Raw genomic sequence first — 16,748 nt, 5'->3', positions numbered from 1 at the left:
TCGTGTTGTAGAAACGATGACCTGGGCGGTGTGGAAGAGCATGCAGTGTTGTCAACAAGGATCAACTCATGAGCAAACACCAGATCCTTTTTCAATGACAACTCCTAACATTAAATGACTTCTTTGAAGCAAGGGTTAAAGAAAAGGAGGAGAATAAAGCTGTTGTTTGTAAATGTTTTAACCCCTACTTCTTATCACAGCTACCTTGCATTCAATTGTGCCATTTGATGTGGAATCTGAATGAAAATATTGAACTCTCTTCCAGTTTCTGTTCCATGTAGTGACTCTATTGAAACGTGCACGTTGCTGTCTTGGGCAGTTCTTCTGTATAAGAGATGTTCGATCTCCATGAGACCAGCCCGGTTAAATATAGGTTTAATAAACAGAACTTGCCTCACCCTGACCTGCTCTCTCTCTCTCCCTCTCTCTCTTTCTCCTTCACCCTAGCCCACTCTCTCTCCCTCACCCTAACCCTCTCTCTCTCCCTCACCCTCTCTCCCTCCCTCTCTCTCCCTCGCCCTAACCCTCTCTCTCTCCCTCACCCTCTCTCCCTCCCTCTCTCTCCCTTGCCCTGACCCTTTCTCTCTCCCTAACCCTCTCTCTCCCTCACCCTAACCATCTCTCCCTCTCTCTCTCCCTTCCCTCGCCCTAACCCCCTCTCTCTCTCTCTCCCTCACCCTCTCTCACTCCCTCACCCTCTCTCTCCCTCACCCTAACCCTCTCTCTCTCTCTCTCTCCCTCTCTCCCCCTCCAGACATCCGAGAGACGGCGTTCGTGTACGCCATCACGGCGGCGGGAGTGACCCACGCCGTCACCCAGGCCTGCAGCATGGGGGAGCTGCTGCAGTGCGGCTGCGAGGCCACCAGGAGCCGGGCCCCGCCGCGGCCCCCCGCCTTGGGCTCGGGGGAGCCCGCCTTGGGCTCGGGGGAGGGGGGCAAGTGGGAGTGGGGGGGCTGCGGGGACGACGTGGAGTTCGGCTACGAGAAGTCCAAGCAGTTCATGGACACCAAGCGGCGTCGAGGGAAGAGCGACATCCGGGCGCTGGTGGACCTCCACAACAACGAGGCCGGGAGGCTGGTGGGTACAGAACACACCATACCAGTACAGACACCATACCAGTACAGACACCATACCAGTACAAACACCATACCAGTACAGACACAATACCAGTACAGACACCATACCAGTACAGACACCATACCAGTACAGAACACACCATACCAGTACAGACACCATACCAGTACAGACACCATACCAGTACAGACACCATACCAGTACAGAACACACCATACCAGTACAGACACCATACCAGTACAGACACCATACCAGTACAGACACCATACCAGTACAGACACAATACCAGTACAGACACCATACCAGTACAGACACCATACCAGTACAGACACAATACAGGTACAGACACAATACCAGTACAGACACTATAACAGTACAGACACAATACCAGTACAGACACCATACCAGTACAGACACAATACAGGTACAGACACAATACCAGTACAGACACTATACCTGTACAGAGAAAATACCAGTACAGACACAATACCAGTACAGACACCATACCAGTACAGACACAACATCAGTACAGACACAATACCAGTACAGACACAATACCAGTACAGACAACATACCAGTACAGACACCATACCAGTACAGACACAATACCAGTACAGACACCATACCAGTACAGACACCATACCAGTACAGACACAATACCAGTACAGACACCATACCAGTACAGACACCATACCAGTACAGACACAATACCAGTACAGACACCATAACAGTACAGACACAATACCAGTACAGACACAATACCAGTACAGACACTATAACAGTACAGACACAATACCAGTACAGACACAATACCTGTACAGAGAAAATACCAGTACAGGGAGGACCTCCACAACAACAAGACCAGAAGGCTGGTGGGTAACAGACACAATACCAGTACAGACACAATACCAGTACAGACACAACATCAGTACAGACACAATACCAGTACAGACACAAAACCAGTACAGGGTGAACCTCCACAACAATGAGGCCAGGAGGCTTGTGGGTAACAGACACAATACCAGTACAGACACAATACCAGTACAAACGTAATACCAGTACAGGGTGGACCTCGACAACAGCAAGGCTGGGAGGCTGGTTGGTACAGCCAACACAATACCAGTACAGACACAATACCAGTAGCAAACACAATACCAGTAGAGACACAATACCAGTACAGAGACAAATCCAGTAGCAGACACAATACCGTTAACAGACACAATGCCAGTAGCTGACAAAAAAACAGTAGCAGATACAATACCAGTAAAGGGGGGGCTTCAACCATCCCACCAACGATAGAAGTACCACAGAGTTATTATCCAGAATGCTTCCTGATTTTCACCAGAATATCCTTTCTGGGATTATTATATATTCATCTCAGTTTTTCTCAATATTATATACATCATTTATTTAAAATGTATAAAAAAATATTATAGTGAGAATATGTGAAAAATACATAACAGATGAAAAAATGTGTATTAATAATTAGACATCCACAGAATGTCTCCCTGGAATCATTTATTTATTATTATAATTATTGTTTTTATCAATACATGCTGTTTGCTCCTCTGGGTTCATCAAAACACACATCATGGATAGGAAGGAACCACCTTTGGAACATTTCACACCCGTCTTTTATCCAGAAGGACTCCAGACTTCATTCAATGTTATTAAGGAGAGCATCTCGCTCAAGTACGCCTAACACAGGCAGACTGTGGGTGTTGGAACCCATAACCTAGCCTAACACCGAACACCAGCCGCCATTAGCAAGACGATTTACAGAAGCAAGCTAAAACTTTCTGGAAAGACCACGGACAAAAACAAAATGAGTCTTTAATCTCCATTATCTTAAAATACAAAACAGTGACGTTAGTATTTCAGTATTCTGGTGTTAAATCCAGGAGAGGATCGTTCTCCCCTTCTGGAATGTTCCTCGCAAAAAAGCAATGGAGAAGAAATGAGAAAAGCAAAGGACCCCCCCCCCAGCCATATATTTGTAGTGAGCCGTAAGCCGATATTCTGACATGAATCAAGTTTCTGAAACACAACAACAAGAGCGTGCCACACATTGAGTCTCCAGGCCGCGCGGCGAGCAGCTCCTCACGTTCAGGCCCTCGGAGGCCTTTAAACCCCTCTTTGTTGCACTCCCTTCTGGCCTGCATGGTGAGGGCATCCTGAACGCTCTGTGGACACAGGGAGAAGCTGCTGCTTTGGATTTGGCTTCCTCCCCTGCTTGCTTATCCTTTTAAGACCTTAATTATATGTTTTTGGTTGAAAACATATTTTTCCCCATATTTACTTTTTTCTTGGGTGCTCTCACTCTTTGTTCCCAGAGGAGTAGTCAGATCCACACACACACACACACACACACACACACACACACACACACACTCACACACACACACACACACACAAACACACACACACACACACACACACACTCACCCCCCCCCCCCCCCCCCCCCCCCCCACACACACACACACACACACACACACACACGCACACACACACACACACACACACACACACACACACACACACAGACCAACAGGGTTGCATGGTTTTCTGACAAACTGCTGGAGTGGGGTCAAACGCAGGTAGACAGCCAGTGAGGAGGAAGGTGGGGTCGGGACCAATTATAGCATTAGCTCGCTACTTCTCAACACAACAGGAGAGATTGAACACACATACACACTGACGCATATACACACATTTAGCATTTATAAATAAGACAAAAGGAGAGAAATTAGCAAGCTTGGGCATGTGTGTGTGTGTGTGTGTGTTTGTTTGTGTGTATGTGCATGTGTGTGTGTGTGTGTGTGTGTGAGAGAGTATGAGGGGGTGCGTAGGTGTGTGAGGGCATGTTAATGTGTGTTTGTGTGAAAGAGTGGGTGAGAGTGTGAGTGAGTGTGTATTTGCGTGTAAGAATGTGTTTGTGTGTGTGTTTGAGAGTAGGTGTGTATGTGTGTGTTTGTGTGTGTGTGTGTGTGTGTTTATTTGTGAGAGAGAGAGAGTATGTGCATGAGTGTGTGTGCATGTGTGTGTGAGGGAGAGAGAGATGGGTTCATTACGCTCAGTATATAAGTGAGTGATCTGTTGTCAAGGCTTGTTAGATGTGAAAGGCCAGAGGCAACATGAAGAGAGGGGGGTGGAGGGTTAAATTCCTTCTGAATAGCGTCTGCTTTTATCTTACCAATCTATCTGTGTGTCAGAGTCTATCTGTGTGTGTGTGTGTGTGTGTGTGTGTGTGTGTGATACATCGATAAACAGATCATAAATTAAACCTTAAGAGCACTTTAGGATTGTCAATGTTTATTTGTTCCCTTTAAGGTTTCGATTACCCATCTTTTTTTTCCTCCTCGGTTTTCCTGACAAAAACACACTCAACCTGACACACACACACACACACACACACACACACACACACACACACACCCATTTCCACCCCATCTCCTCCCCCAGGCAGTGAAGCTCTACATGCGCATGGAGTGCAAGTGCCATGGGCTGTCGGGCTCGTGCACACTGCGCACGTGCTGGAAGAAGATGGCGCCGTTCCGCGAGGTGGGCGACCGGCTGCTGGAGCGCTTCAACGGCGCCTCCAAGGTGATGGGCGGCAACGACGGCAAGACACTGATCCCCGTGGGCCACAACGTCAAGCCCCCCGACCGCCAGGACCTCATCTACTCGGCCGAGTCGCCCGACTTCTGCCTGGCCAACCGCAAGACGGGATCGCTGGGCACGCGCGGCCGCACCTGCAACAGCACCGCCATGGATGTGAGTGGCTGTGACCTGCTGTGCTGCGAGCGCGGCCACCGCGACGAGACGCTGGAGTTCGAGGAGAACTGCCTGTGCCGCTTCCACTGGTGCTGCGTGGTGCAGTGCAAGAAGTGCTCGGTGCGCAAGAAGCTCAGCCTCTGTCACTGAGGGGCGAGGGCCGGCCTCCAGCCTCCATGACTGAGGGGGCGAGGGCCGGCCTCCAGCCTCTGTCACTGAGGGGCGAGGGCCGGCCTCCAGCCTCCATCACTGAGGGGCGAGGGCCGGCCTCCAGCCTCTGTCACTGAGGGGGCGAGGGCCGGCCTCCAGCCTCTGTCACTGAGGGGGCGAGGGCCGGCCTCCAGCCTCTGTCACTGAGGGGCGAGGGCCGGCCTCCAGCCTCTGTCACTGAGGGGGCGAGGGCCGGCCTCCAGCCTCCGTCACGGAGGGGGCGAGGGCCGGCCTCCAGCCTCCATGACTGAGGGGGCGAGGGCCGGCCTCCAGCCTCCGTCACGGAGGGGGCGAGGGCCGGCCTCCAGCCTCCATGACTGAGGGGGCGAGGGCCGGCCTCCAGCCTCTGTGACTGAGGGGCGAGGGCCGGCCTCCAGCCTCCGTCACTGAGGGGGCGAGAGCCGGCCTCCAGCCTCTGTGACTGAGGGGCGAGGGCCGGCCTCCAGCCTCTGTCACTGAGGGGCGAGGGCCGGCCTCCAGCCTCTGTGACTGAGGGGGCGAGGGCCGGCCTCCAGCCTCCGTCACTGAGGGGCGAGGGGCTGAGGGAGCAGGGGAGGGCGGGGGGGAGTTTTATCTGAGCTTGAGAAGAAGGACGGTTGGGTTTTCTCTTTGGACAGATTGTGAGTGGATCTGTGGAGGATCAGGACATAAGTTATTGAACCTGGAGGCCCAGGTGGACAACAGGAGCTTTGGACACGACACTGACAGTGTCCTGGTGTGAACCAAACAAACCAGCAAGCGTTCACACAAAGACGCATAGATATAATGGCATAACATATTTTATAAAAGTCCCAGTTGAAGAAAGGGTGGACTTGTGTTTGAAATGAGATGTAGACTCTTGAAAAGCATCTTCACTGAGGAGGAACTAAACATGAAATCCAACGTCTCAAACTAAGGAAAAAGGTCACGTTGGTTATCAGTGTCTTTCTTCTATCAGACACATCAGAAATATAATCCCAATCTTCCTTCATAAAGATTCCTTATCTACTCCAATTCCTTCTGAATACAACAAGAAAAGAGTTGTCTGTTTCCATTTTGAATAAATGTATTTTATACACGTCTTTGGCTGCCAAGTGAACTGAAATATAGAAGAGAAAAAACTACCAGCTATAAAACATTTACGCATTTAATAGTAACCACATTTATGCTGTCAGTTTTGGCAACTTGTGTCTCCAACTGTAAAGGCTAGTACAGTACTCAAACTGAGCTTTCCTCCCTATTTAGATAGTTGTTTTGTATTCATACATCCATTATGATGTCTGCTATCGTAATATCCTCACCCTTCACCATCTTATCAATAGTATAGTGTGTTGAGAAAAGAAACCACCTGTTTGCATACTTCTGTGTTATTTGAATGATGTTGTGTCGGATCTCAAGGTGTCTGAATGACATCACCATAGGAAGCTCTTGTATTATCTTTTCCCTTTCCCAGGAACCAAACAGCTGCAACATCTTGGAACGCCGGCATTCCACACTTCCACAGAGAGGGGTGGAATGCTTGTCTGGAACGGTCCCGTAGAACGCTGACAGAATCCTGCGTTCTAGAATGTTTTTTATCGATTACGGAGAACATTCGCACCTCCAACATTCCATGAGGATAAAGGTGGCCGTAGCGACAGAGAACCTGCTGGGGTCTCCTGTCTCTGCTGGGTGGGCCACAGGTCTCATTGAAACAATTTGCATTTTGAAATGTCTCCTATGATAGGAGACGTTGAAATTCCATATGATATACTAACTTACTCAAAGACCACAGTAGAATGCAGCAGCTTTCACTATATCTTTATTTTATCATGGGCAACTCATATAGCTAACATGAATATTAATACAAAACTGTTTCTTTCCAAGTGTTTCAAGAATATATGACAAAAGGGTATTTTTTACACTGTTCTACAAGTTTCCAGAGCGTTAATCAACAGCATATGTGTTAGTGTAACGATGACCTGCTTTAAGACTATTATTTATATTAAACTATGACAACAAGACTACTCACAGGGTGGCTGCCGCATCTCTCTAGAAAAGCACTTTGGAAAAGCCCACTTGTGGATTTCAATACAGCTTTGCTTTTTTAACAAATGCTCTCTTTTAGGCGTTTACTTCCATGCACGGGAGAATCTGAAACATCCTTTTTTACATGACATTTTTTTGTGTTAACAAAAGGAAAATGTATTTTTCTTATCTCTTGATATAAAGACCCACACAAACGTAGCGATGCACTTTTAGAGATAGCTTGTGTTTGTTCATGCACGACCACAAGTCTGTGTGTGGGTTTGGAAATGCGTACCTGCAAGATGGCCTGTCATCTTTCTGTATTGCTCAATTGACACCATATCCATACTCTTTTGTTTGCGTGTGTGTGTGTGTGTGTGTGTGTGTGTGCGTGCGTGCGTGCGTGCGTGCGTGCGTGCGTGCGTGTGTGTGTGTGTTGAAGCTGTTTTCAGATGAAAAATTGCATTATTTGGGGGTTATTGAAAGCACATTTTACCTTTGACTCTCTGTCGAGTGATTTTTGTTTGACAGATAAGATCTTAAAGTTTATTTTTGGGAGAGAATAAACTTCACAATTCCCTGATTTTACTACTCAAATACCCAAACTGTGTTAATTATTTCATCTTCCTTGAGTTACAGTCATAGCTGATATTACTACTGTTATATTTCTTTTCCATACTACACCATGAAAAGATCTTTTGTGTTTCATCCAAGAGCCCAGTTCTCACCAGTTATCTCTGAACTTCATGCTCCAAACTAATTATATGTCTAAAATAAATGTAATGTTATGGTTGACAGCTGGGACATCTTCCACTCTGTAAACAGTGTGTTTTCAATAATTAAAAATGACCAAAACATTTTTCTTCTTTGAGGCAGATCCAGTTTATACCTGCCGCAACCAACTAAAAAGACATCACTGAATGTTAGGGTCTTTATGCCTTAGTAACCTCTCCATCGAACAAACACAGAGCTTTAAATGCATGTATTTACTGCTTTCGATAAAGGTCCAATTAGCTAGTTGGAGATAGGGGGGTTATGGTGTCAGATGGGTGCTTTAGGTAATGTGTTCCAGAGGTGTTCGGATTGGTTCCCCCTGTCTACGACGACACCCTTTAAGCCAACCAGGACGGTCCCTATTTAAGCAAAAACATGCAAGGATATCTCCCATTAACCAGAACAAGAGTCTAGGATATATACTGAACCCCATTTATGCCACAACACTGTTATATACTATGTTATCGGGTCCTAAATGATTCCTAACTAGAGCATTGGGTTTGGGTCATTGAAGATATGCACACCCTCCACATTCATTTCCTTATATTTCTAGGCATTTCACTTTATATATCTCGTCCACAAAAAATGTTTTATTCATTATTGAATCCTCGCATTTGCTCACTGTTTCCAACGGGTCACTTTTATCCACGGTTCTCAAGAGGATGGATGGGGTCCGCGGGTGCATTCTCTGAGCTCAAAGAAGGATCATAGATGCAGGTTAGAAAGCCACAGGTGGTTCCAAGGATGAAATCATAATCAATATTGAACCTCCTACCCAGCAGGGAAACATGAACCAAGGGAGACATCTAGGGGACAAAATCGACCCATCTATCTGTCTGCCCGTTGACTTACCTTTCCCAGTTACCTATCCATGTAAGACCATGACTTTAGGGTTATACTTTTTTTGGTCATTAAAAGAAGTTCATAAGAATGGTTGAGGTTATTTTAGATGGAATCTTGTCGGTATTTCATATGAATTCATGAAACAGTGGAGTGACATCTTGACCTTGACCATAGTCCCCAAACCAGTAAGACCTTTCACCCTAACCCCGTGTGAACATCCCTCTGCCAGTCCATGGGAACAACGTAGGTGTTATTTCAGCGTCATATGCAGTTGAAAAGGCCAAGGAAAAAACGCAGCCTGTATTGGTTTGAGCCGCCATGCAAGTTAACACAAGTTCATATTTTCCAGGAATTTGTTGATTCGGCATTTGAGCCAGCAGTTGAAGGCCACAGAGAGGGGAACATGCCATGGGGCACCATTGCATTTTTTCTCCTTTCTTTCCTCGCCTTTCTTAACAATACACACATCCATTAATGTGTCCAACCACTGCTGTCCAATCCCGGCTAGCTTTTCATTCTCTTTCTATTAGCTCCTCCTTTGCGAATTTATCTTTCTCTCCCCTGTTCTCCCACATCGTCTACTCTGTAATCCTCTCTTCTTCCCGCCTATTCTCTCCTCTCTTTTACTCTTTCTACCCCAATTTCGGTTTTTATCTTCCGTCCATCCTCTTCTGTTTCTTCTCCTCTCTCCTCCCCTCTCATTTTCTCCTCGCCTCTCTTTTTCACTTTCTCCTTTTTCCTCTTTCCTCCTCTCCCAACCTCTTATCTTGTCTTCTGATTCTTCTCTCTTCCCAAACCATCTCTTCTCACCTCACTGCTCTTCTCCTCTCTCTTTTCCGCATTTCTCCTCTCTCTCCTCCTCTCCTCTCTCCTCCCCTCACCTCATTTCACTGTAACCTGCTGCCACATGAGCACACGGGCCGTCCCGCTCGGGGCGAGAGCCAATGAAAATAGACAAGGCAACAGATTGATTTATTAAAGTTGTTGTATAAATATCACTGCCTGTCCCTGTCTACATCTGGAGTTTTCTTTTGTGTGTGAGGGTGTGTGAGAGTGTGTGAGTACACTAATGGTGTCTTAAAGTAAGTCAAACTGACCTAATGGTTGTGTTCTGGTTTTATTCAATGTTGGTAGACCATGTTCTCTCTCTCTCTCTCTCTCTCTCTCTCTCTCTCTCTCTCTCTCTCCCCCTCTCTATTTATCTCCTTATCTCTCTCTCCTTGACATACATACATACAGACAGACACACTGGCATACACCACTGTTCCCTTATGATTAAGAATATAATATAATAAAATAATGTTTATAACTAAATATGGTTAGGGGGAAAGACCCCTGAGAAAGGAAAGAAAGCATAGTGGTAGGTCCTGGTGGAAACCTGATGCTATAATGTCCTTCCAGTTGTTCTAACTCCTCTGCTCCTCTATCAATCTAGAAGGGAGACGTTGCTTACACAAACGGCACATCTAGAGAGTAACTGTGTGGGGTTCCCAAAAGCATTCACTGTAATTATAGAAGATTGCACGCTCTTGTGTGTGTGTGTATATGTCTGTGTGTTTATATGTGTGTGTGTGTGTGTGTGTGTGTGTGCGTGTGTGTGTGTGTGTGTGTGTGTGTATGTGTGTGTGTGTGTGTGTGTGTGTGTGTGTGTGTGTGTGTGTGTGTGTGTGTGTGTGTGTGTGTGTGTGTGTGTGTGTGTGTGTGTGTGTGCGGGGGCAGGCTTGGTAGGACAAGACTTAGAAACCAGTTTTTAATCCCAAGTGCTACAGTGAGGCAATGTCGCTTTTCTCTTTATAAACAAATGAAGAATGAACACATGTATCAGACTTCCAAAAAAGAAACCAAACACACTTATCACATGCTCACCCCCCCCCCCCCCCCTCTCTCTCTCTCTCCCATCCCCCTCCCCCCTCCCCTCACACTCACATTCCCTTTGGAGTGTGTCTGGAGCAGACAGTGATCTTTATGAGTTAATGCAGGCCCTGCAGGCTGAGGCTCGGAGGCTGCCTCACTGTGCGGCCCACCCAATGAGGCGACTCGCACTAATTGATTTCATAGCATGAGGCCAAGGTGCACATGCCAAAACAGGGATCTCCTCCGTCACCTAACAGCAAGGTATGTGTACTACCAGGTTATTGTGGAAGGAGATAGGTGGGAATGGTCTTGTACGTCCCTGGGGGGCCCAGAATGACTGATGTAGACCGTCGCACAGAGCTCTTTCAGAGCAAACATTAAGAGACGATCACACACTATCCTGCTGATAACAACCCCCGCTCCTCGATGTTGAGGAAGAGGTCATCTTTATTTAGATGTGAGACGGATAGTTGAGCGACGTTTGCTAAAGTTCACTGGGTTCACTGGAAGCAATAAAATGTGCGTACCTTTACATTAATCTCTGTGCTCCTTGGCGGAGGGGTCGTACACTTGTTTGTACAGGCAGACAAGCTGAAAATGTCCTCAAATGTGTCAATCTTGAGTAAACAACAACAAAAAAAGGGTCGGCTTAGCCCAGGAGTTATAGGGTGTTAACTTGTAACCGTAAGGTTGCTATTTCTATCCCCTGCCCCTCCTGGCGTGGAGAGGTGTCCCTGAGCAAGACACCTGACCCTAACTGCTCCCGACTCCTTGCGTGGTTGACCCGCCATCGGTGTGTGAATATGCGTATCAATGGTTGAAAGTCGCTTTGGATAAAAGCATCAGCTAATTTCCCGAAATGTAAATGCGCCAAAAACCGGAGCCCAGGAACTAGTACTAGAAGTATGCGTGACTTAATAAGAATCCTCATTGATTGGATATCCATTGATTGGATGCATAGTTTGGGTACCCTCCTTGCAGAGCTTCAATAACACAGAGGCGCGTTAACCAATGACAAATCCCTGCATGAACCCTAACCCTTACCAATGGAGAGGAAGTCTGCCACCACCACCTGTGCCCCCAGCCAGTTAATAACCTGGACCTCTGAGGCCTGTCAAGCCAGATACCAATGTGTATTGCTTTCCTACATGTGGTGCAGCCACCATAGCGGGACATCGAAACAGAGGGTGAATGAGTGACCAAGGAGGTAGTAACGTAGAGCGCCAACCACCCTCTAGATGGCCAGACACTCCTTCTCCACTGTGCTGTTCCTCCCCTCTCATTGGACATGGTGATTAATAAATGAAAACGTCCTGGTATAGAAAAGAAAACATCAGCAACAGCTGTAATTTGGCAACTTCAGCTCTCTGACAATGAGCAAGGTTTCAATCACAGGTCCTCCTGGATTATGGTCAACAGATTCACTTTATCTTCCGGTGAAGATCTTCTCAGTCTAGTACCTCTATCATACATCCGCTGCCAAGGTTTCTGGGCATGAAGCATATTCTCCAGTGAAATCTCAGTCATCCAGTTTTGCTCTTACGCCTATTACGTATAGAATCCCATTTTTCCCACCAAACAAAAGTTACAATAGGGAAACGCTGTTGAAACCTGAGGAACCTCTCATACTACAAATAATGGAGAGTCAAGCCTTTAATCCCAATTCCGATTATCTTCACTGCACAAACATTAGGAACCACAATTTTGGTAGCCCTTTCCACTCGACCATCCGGCTGGGGATGATACACACTGCAGGAGATTAGCAGAAACAGTGTCTGTGTTGCGAGGGTTGCATAATCCATGATGACCCATGCAGATCGCTATGCCTGCCCACTGCGCTCTAATGCCCGATGAGAACCATGTCATTTCTATCGCAGGAGGACTTAATAAGAGGAAATGGGCGCAACGGTGCATTTGACTTTATTGCTAACTGTCAATCACAGCAGGATGCACACCACCAACATACAGCACCTTGAAAGCCTGGCCAATCAGGCTGTGATGAGCTGCCTGGACAACCGTTTCCAAACTACTTTTTGTACCAAGCAACATAAAAATTAAAACACATAGCGTGGTCTCTGGTAACACATTCCGACCATCGATGTAAACATCACTGTCATCCACCTCCTGAGACTCCTTTTGATACCCTTCACTCTCGATCTCCTCTAGAGAGCTGGGATCACCAAATAGAGCTCAGACGTTGATTCAGATCTCAGCACTGTTCTAGAACACCTTCTGCAACCGCCTTGGTGTATCAAGCCTGTCTTCTGGTAACCACCCCCAGATCAACAGCAAGTTGGAGCATGCCCACCAGGACCTGGAGACCTCCCTGTATTGGCTCAAGCTTGTCTTCAGCCACCCAACCAACCGGTGCCAACAGCTGTTCTGGGTGGAATATGCCCACAACACCCTTCCTAGTTCTGCCTCAGTCTCTTACTATTCCTGCACCCATGGCTATCAGCCGCCTTTGATCCCTTACCAGGAGTTTGTCCAGGGAACCTGGAAAATAACTTGTGCCACTCTTCATTTCACATGACACTTTCTCCTGGCTACTGCCTTGAGCAGTGATGATGCTGAGAAGCCACCTCCCAACGTCATGGACCCATTCCCTAACGTCATTATAGTCAACCCCACTGCTCTTTGGCTTCAGCCTCTTCAAACTTTCCGCATCCACTTCATGCGTTTTCCTTTTACATGAAAGAGGAGAGAGGAGGTAGACACTGGTGCTAGACACACTGGTGTCTAGCACCAGTGTACTAGACACACTGGTGCCTAGCATCGCCCCTGCTAGGCAACAGAGGAACCTGTCCAGAATGGCCTGCTCCACCCCCGGCTGGGGGATTTGTTCCTATAGGAGCTGCCACTGACCCGCAGAAATGAACAGCTGGAGGAGTAGGCAAAGGGGACTACCATCCTCCAGCTGCAAGCCCTGGAATCTCCTCCCTCCGGTTTGAGCAACAGACAATCAATGAGTGCATTTCACATCCTGGTCAAAAATCGCTCCAGATCGTAGTAAGCACGCACCCCTATGGATCAACGGTCCTCATGCTTCTCAACTGGTCCCCTGAATGTCTCTATGAAGGCCCTTAAGGCAAAGCGCCTTGGTGAGATGGATCTCAGCCATTTTTTTAAATGGGTGACTTTTTAAAGAATGGGCACTGGGTACCGGGTTTGTTTGGAAGGAATCACCTCTGAATGAGCCAATAGTCTTTTACTTCCCTGGGGCAGATGCTAAAGCACCGCAGCACATTGTTCTTTCACAACAAACACAAACAATGATCACACAATCACACATGACTGCTGTCTGTCATGACCGCTGAACTGAGTCTCACTTTAGGGTAAGCAGAACCCTCGTGAGCATTGACTGATCCCTCGTTCAGCTGGCCTAAAGCTGCGACAGCCCCGCGGCCGGCCGCTGCGTGTTGGCTGATGCATGGCCAGGCCCCCATCACGCCACTAAGAAGTTTTAAAACAATGTAGAAATAAAGCAAATTTATTCCTATCGAGTGTAGTTCAAATATCCAAGAATCAGAGACACAACTCGTACCGTTGAACCAAATGAGAACATTCTGCAGCTGAATCCAGCTGTACCTTTTCTTAATACAAAACAGTTGCTGTCCAGTTCCAGGGAACCTGTGCTCATTGCAACATCCCCAAAATAACAGTTTTTACTTGGACAGGAAGTTGAGAAAGACTTATTGACTCACCTCATTGGCCTTGGGTGGATAAACATTGGAGTGACCTCTCACTCTGTATTGTATTCCTTCACTCTGTTTTACACTCATCTACCATCCTCTCTTCATCTCCATTATCCCCCTCCCCCCACCCCCCCCCCCTCCCACACACACACACACACACACACACACACACACACACACACACACACACACACACACACACACACACATTCACAGGCTTTCTTTGTTATTCCCTCAATTATTAAATCTATAATAGCTATAATATCTCTTACCCTCTTTTCTCTTCCCCATTTGTGTATATACTTTATACAAATATATATATATATATATTTATCAGCCTCTCTCTGTTATCCTTGAAACATGGCTGCCAGGGGTTGGTGGGAGGCAGAGGAGGCCTGCTGTCTTCCACGGCTGCTTTGGCGTGGACTGTGTTCCAAGAAAAGAACGTCCTTTCCCTCCATTTCTCTCTCTACCCCTCCTTCCTCTCGTTTTTCATCCCCGTCTCTCTCTCTCTCTCTCTCCCTCTCTCTCTTTCCCCCTCTCCCTCCATCTCCTCTCTCCCTCTCTCTGTCTCTCTCTCTCCCACTCCATCAACTCTCTCCCTCTCTCTCTCTCCCTCCATCTCCTCTCTCTCTCCCTCTCTCTGTCTCTCTTTCTCTCCCTCCCTACACCTCCTCTCTCCCTCCCTCCATCTCCTCTCTCCCTCTCTCTGTCTCTCTCTCTGTCTCTCTCTCTCTTATAACCTCTACTCGGTCCTCTTCTCTCCCTGCCTGTCTGTTTCTCTCTCTCCCTTGAACAGAGACAATAAACACTGCTGTTTGCACAACACTCAAGCATGGAGCTGTGTGATGTGAAGCAGAGACCAGCGGGCGGATGATGCCGGAGCTGAGTTGGGTTGGGCATCGCCTTGGTTTTCTCTGGACCATCCTGGGCTGTGGGCCGTGGTGGGCTGAGCTCATGCCAGGACAAGGAGGTTAGCAGTATGAATCCCCATTCAGCAACAACAACATAAAAAATCATTAAACAAAAAAATAAAATATATATATAATATTATGTATATATACGTCTTTACTTGTAAAGAGAAACGGGTGTATGTCATGCGCTAAAATTAGCATCACTATCATTATTGTCATATACTTAGTTGTTAAGAGAAAAGAGGATGAAAACGCATGCACGAATGCACATGAGAAAAACGGTTACCTGTTTGATGTGTAGAGCCATTGTATTTGCGGTACGTTGTGTGACCACTAGATGGAGACCTTGGCATGTTGTTTTGCTTAAATGGCTCACAGCCGAACTTATTTTATTTTACTTTTATTCTCAGTTGGCAGCGCGCATGCATTAGAAATAAAACGCGCCTGCCTGCAGGTGCAGTTTTTAGTTGGATTAAAATAAAATTCCTGAATTATGAAACTGTCAATATTTTTTTTGTAGATTAGTATTATTAATGTTTATTTGATGTGGACTTAGCAATTACATTGAAGAAACCAGATGCATTGTTTGAGTGTTTAAGCACAGGTGCTAATTCGCAACACTTGTCCAATGGGCATAAGCAGTACTTAGCTGTCTTCGTTGCAAAAACACGAAAAACTAAAAGTTGATTATATGTGTGTGTGTGTGTGTGTGTGTGTGTGTTGTGTGTGTGTGTGTGTGTGTTTGTGTGTGTGTGTGTGTGTGTGTGCGTGTGTGTGTGTGTGTGTGCATGCGTGTGTGTGTGTGTGTGTGTGTGTGTGTGTGTGTGTGTGTGTGTGTGGGTGTGTGTGTGTGTGTGTGTGTGTGTGTGTGTGTGTGTGTGTGTGTGTTTGTGTGTGTGTGCATGTTTGTGCAAGAGACTGAGAAAAACAGAGAGAGTGAAATGAGAGAAACAGGCTGCAAGGATAATAACTTGGCTGACAGGTTTACTTATGTACCTCCCATACACTAAGTCCACCATTTCATTACCTACTACTGAGATTTTGGAAACGCATCACCGGATCATCCCCGTTAAGCTTGCACAACCGTCTCACTTGTCTGGCTATCCAACAAAGGCTAATGCAAAAAACACGACTGATACACAGACCTACACACAAACACTCCCACAAACACACACATGCAAAATCAAACTTACCCATACACGCTTACACACACAATCAGACAGAAACATATGCATACAGACACACACACATCCAGACAATCCAGACAATTATACACACACAAACACAATTACACACATACAAACAGACACACATGAACACACACACAAACACACACGCACAAACAATAGCATGTAAACATATAATTATAGCAAATTAGTAGGGATACTCTGCAGTAAGTGAGGCGGCAAAGAAAACAAGCATTTAAGATTCCTTTCAGTACAGCTCGTGTGTGTGTCAGTTTGTGTGTGTGTGTGTGTGTGTGTGTTTGTTTGCATTTATGTTTGATGCATAACCATAATTATGTAAACGTGTATGTATCTATATTAGCATGTATTCGTTCAGAAAATTGGGTAATCCTAATGAGCTTCTGGCACATGCAAATGTGTATACGTCTTATTCTCT

At 46.6% G+C, this 16,748-nt stretch overlaps 1 protein-coding gene across 1 annotated transcript in view; it reads left to right on the top strand.

Moving 5' to 3' along the window:
• Positions 1 to 4,999, top strand: part of wnt6b (wingless-type MMTV integration site family, member 6b) — a gene marked incomplete at its 3' end in the record, with an annotated part of 36,415 nt that extends 31,416 nt beyond the window's left edge. Inside the window, exons 3-4 of the mRNA XM_079732716.1 lie at positions 755 to 1,077; positions 4,538 to 4,999. Coding sequence (XP_079588842.1) covers positions 755 to 1,077; positions 4,538 to 4,999 — 785 coding nt within the window. The remainder of the gene's footprint in view (positions 1 to 754; positions 1,078 to 4,537) is intronic.
• Between the last annotated feature and the right edge of the window lie 11,749 nt (positions 5,000 to 16,748).

The sequence above is a fragment of the Pollachius pollachius genome (assembly GCF_949987615.1).
Source record: "Pollachius pollachius genome assembly, chromosome: 3".
Classification (NCBI taxonomy): domain Eukaryota; kingdom Metazoa; phylum Chordata; class Actinopteri; order Gadiformes; family Gadidae; genus Pollachius; species Pollachius pollachius.
Note: the sequence above shows the minus strand (reverse complement) of the source record. Positions and strands in the feature narration are given on the sequence as shown.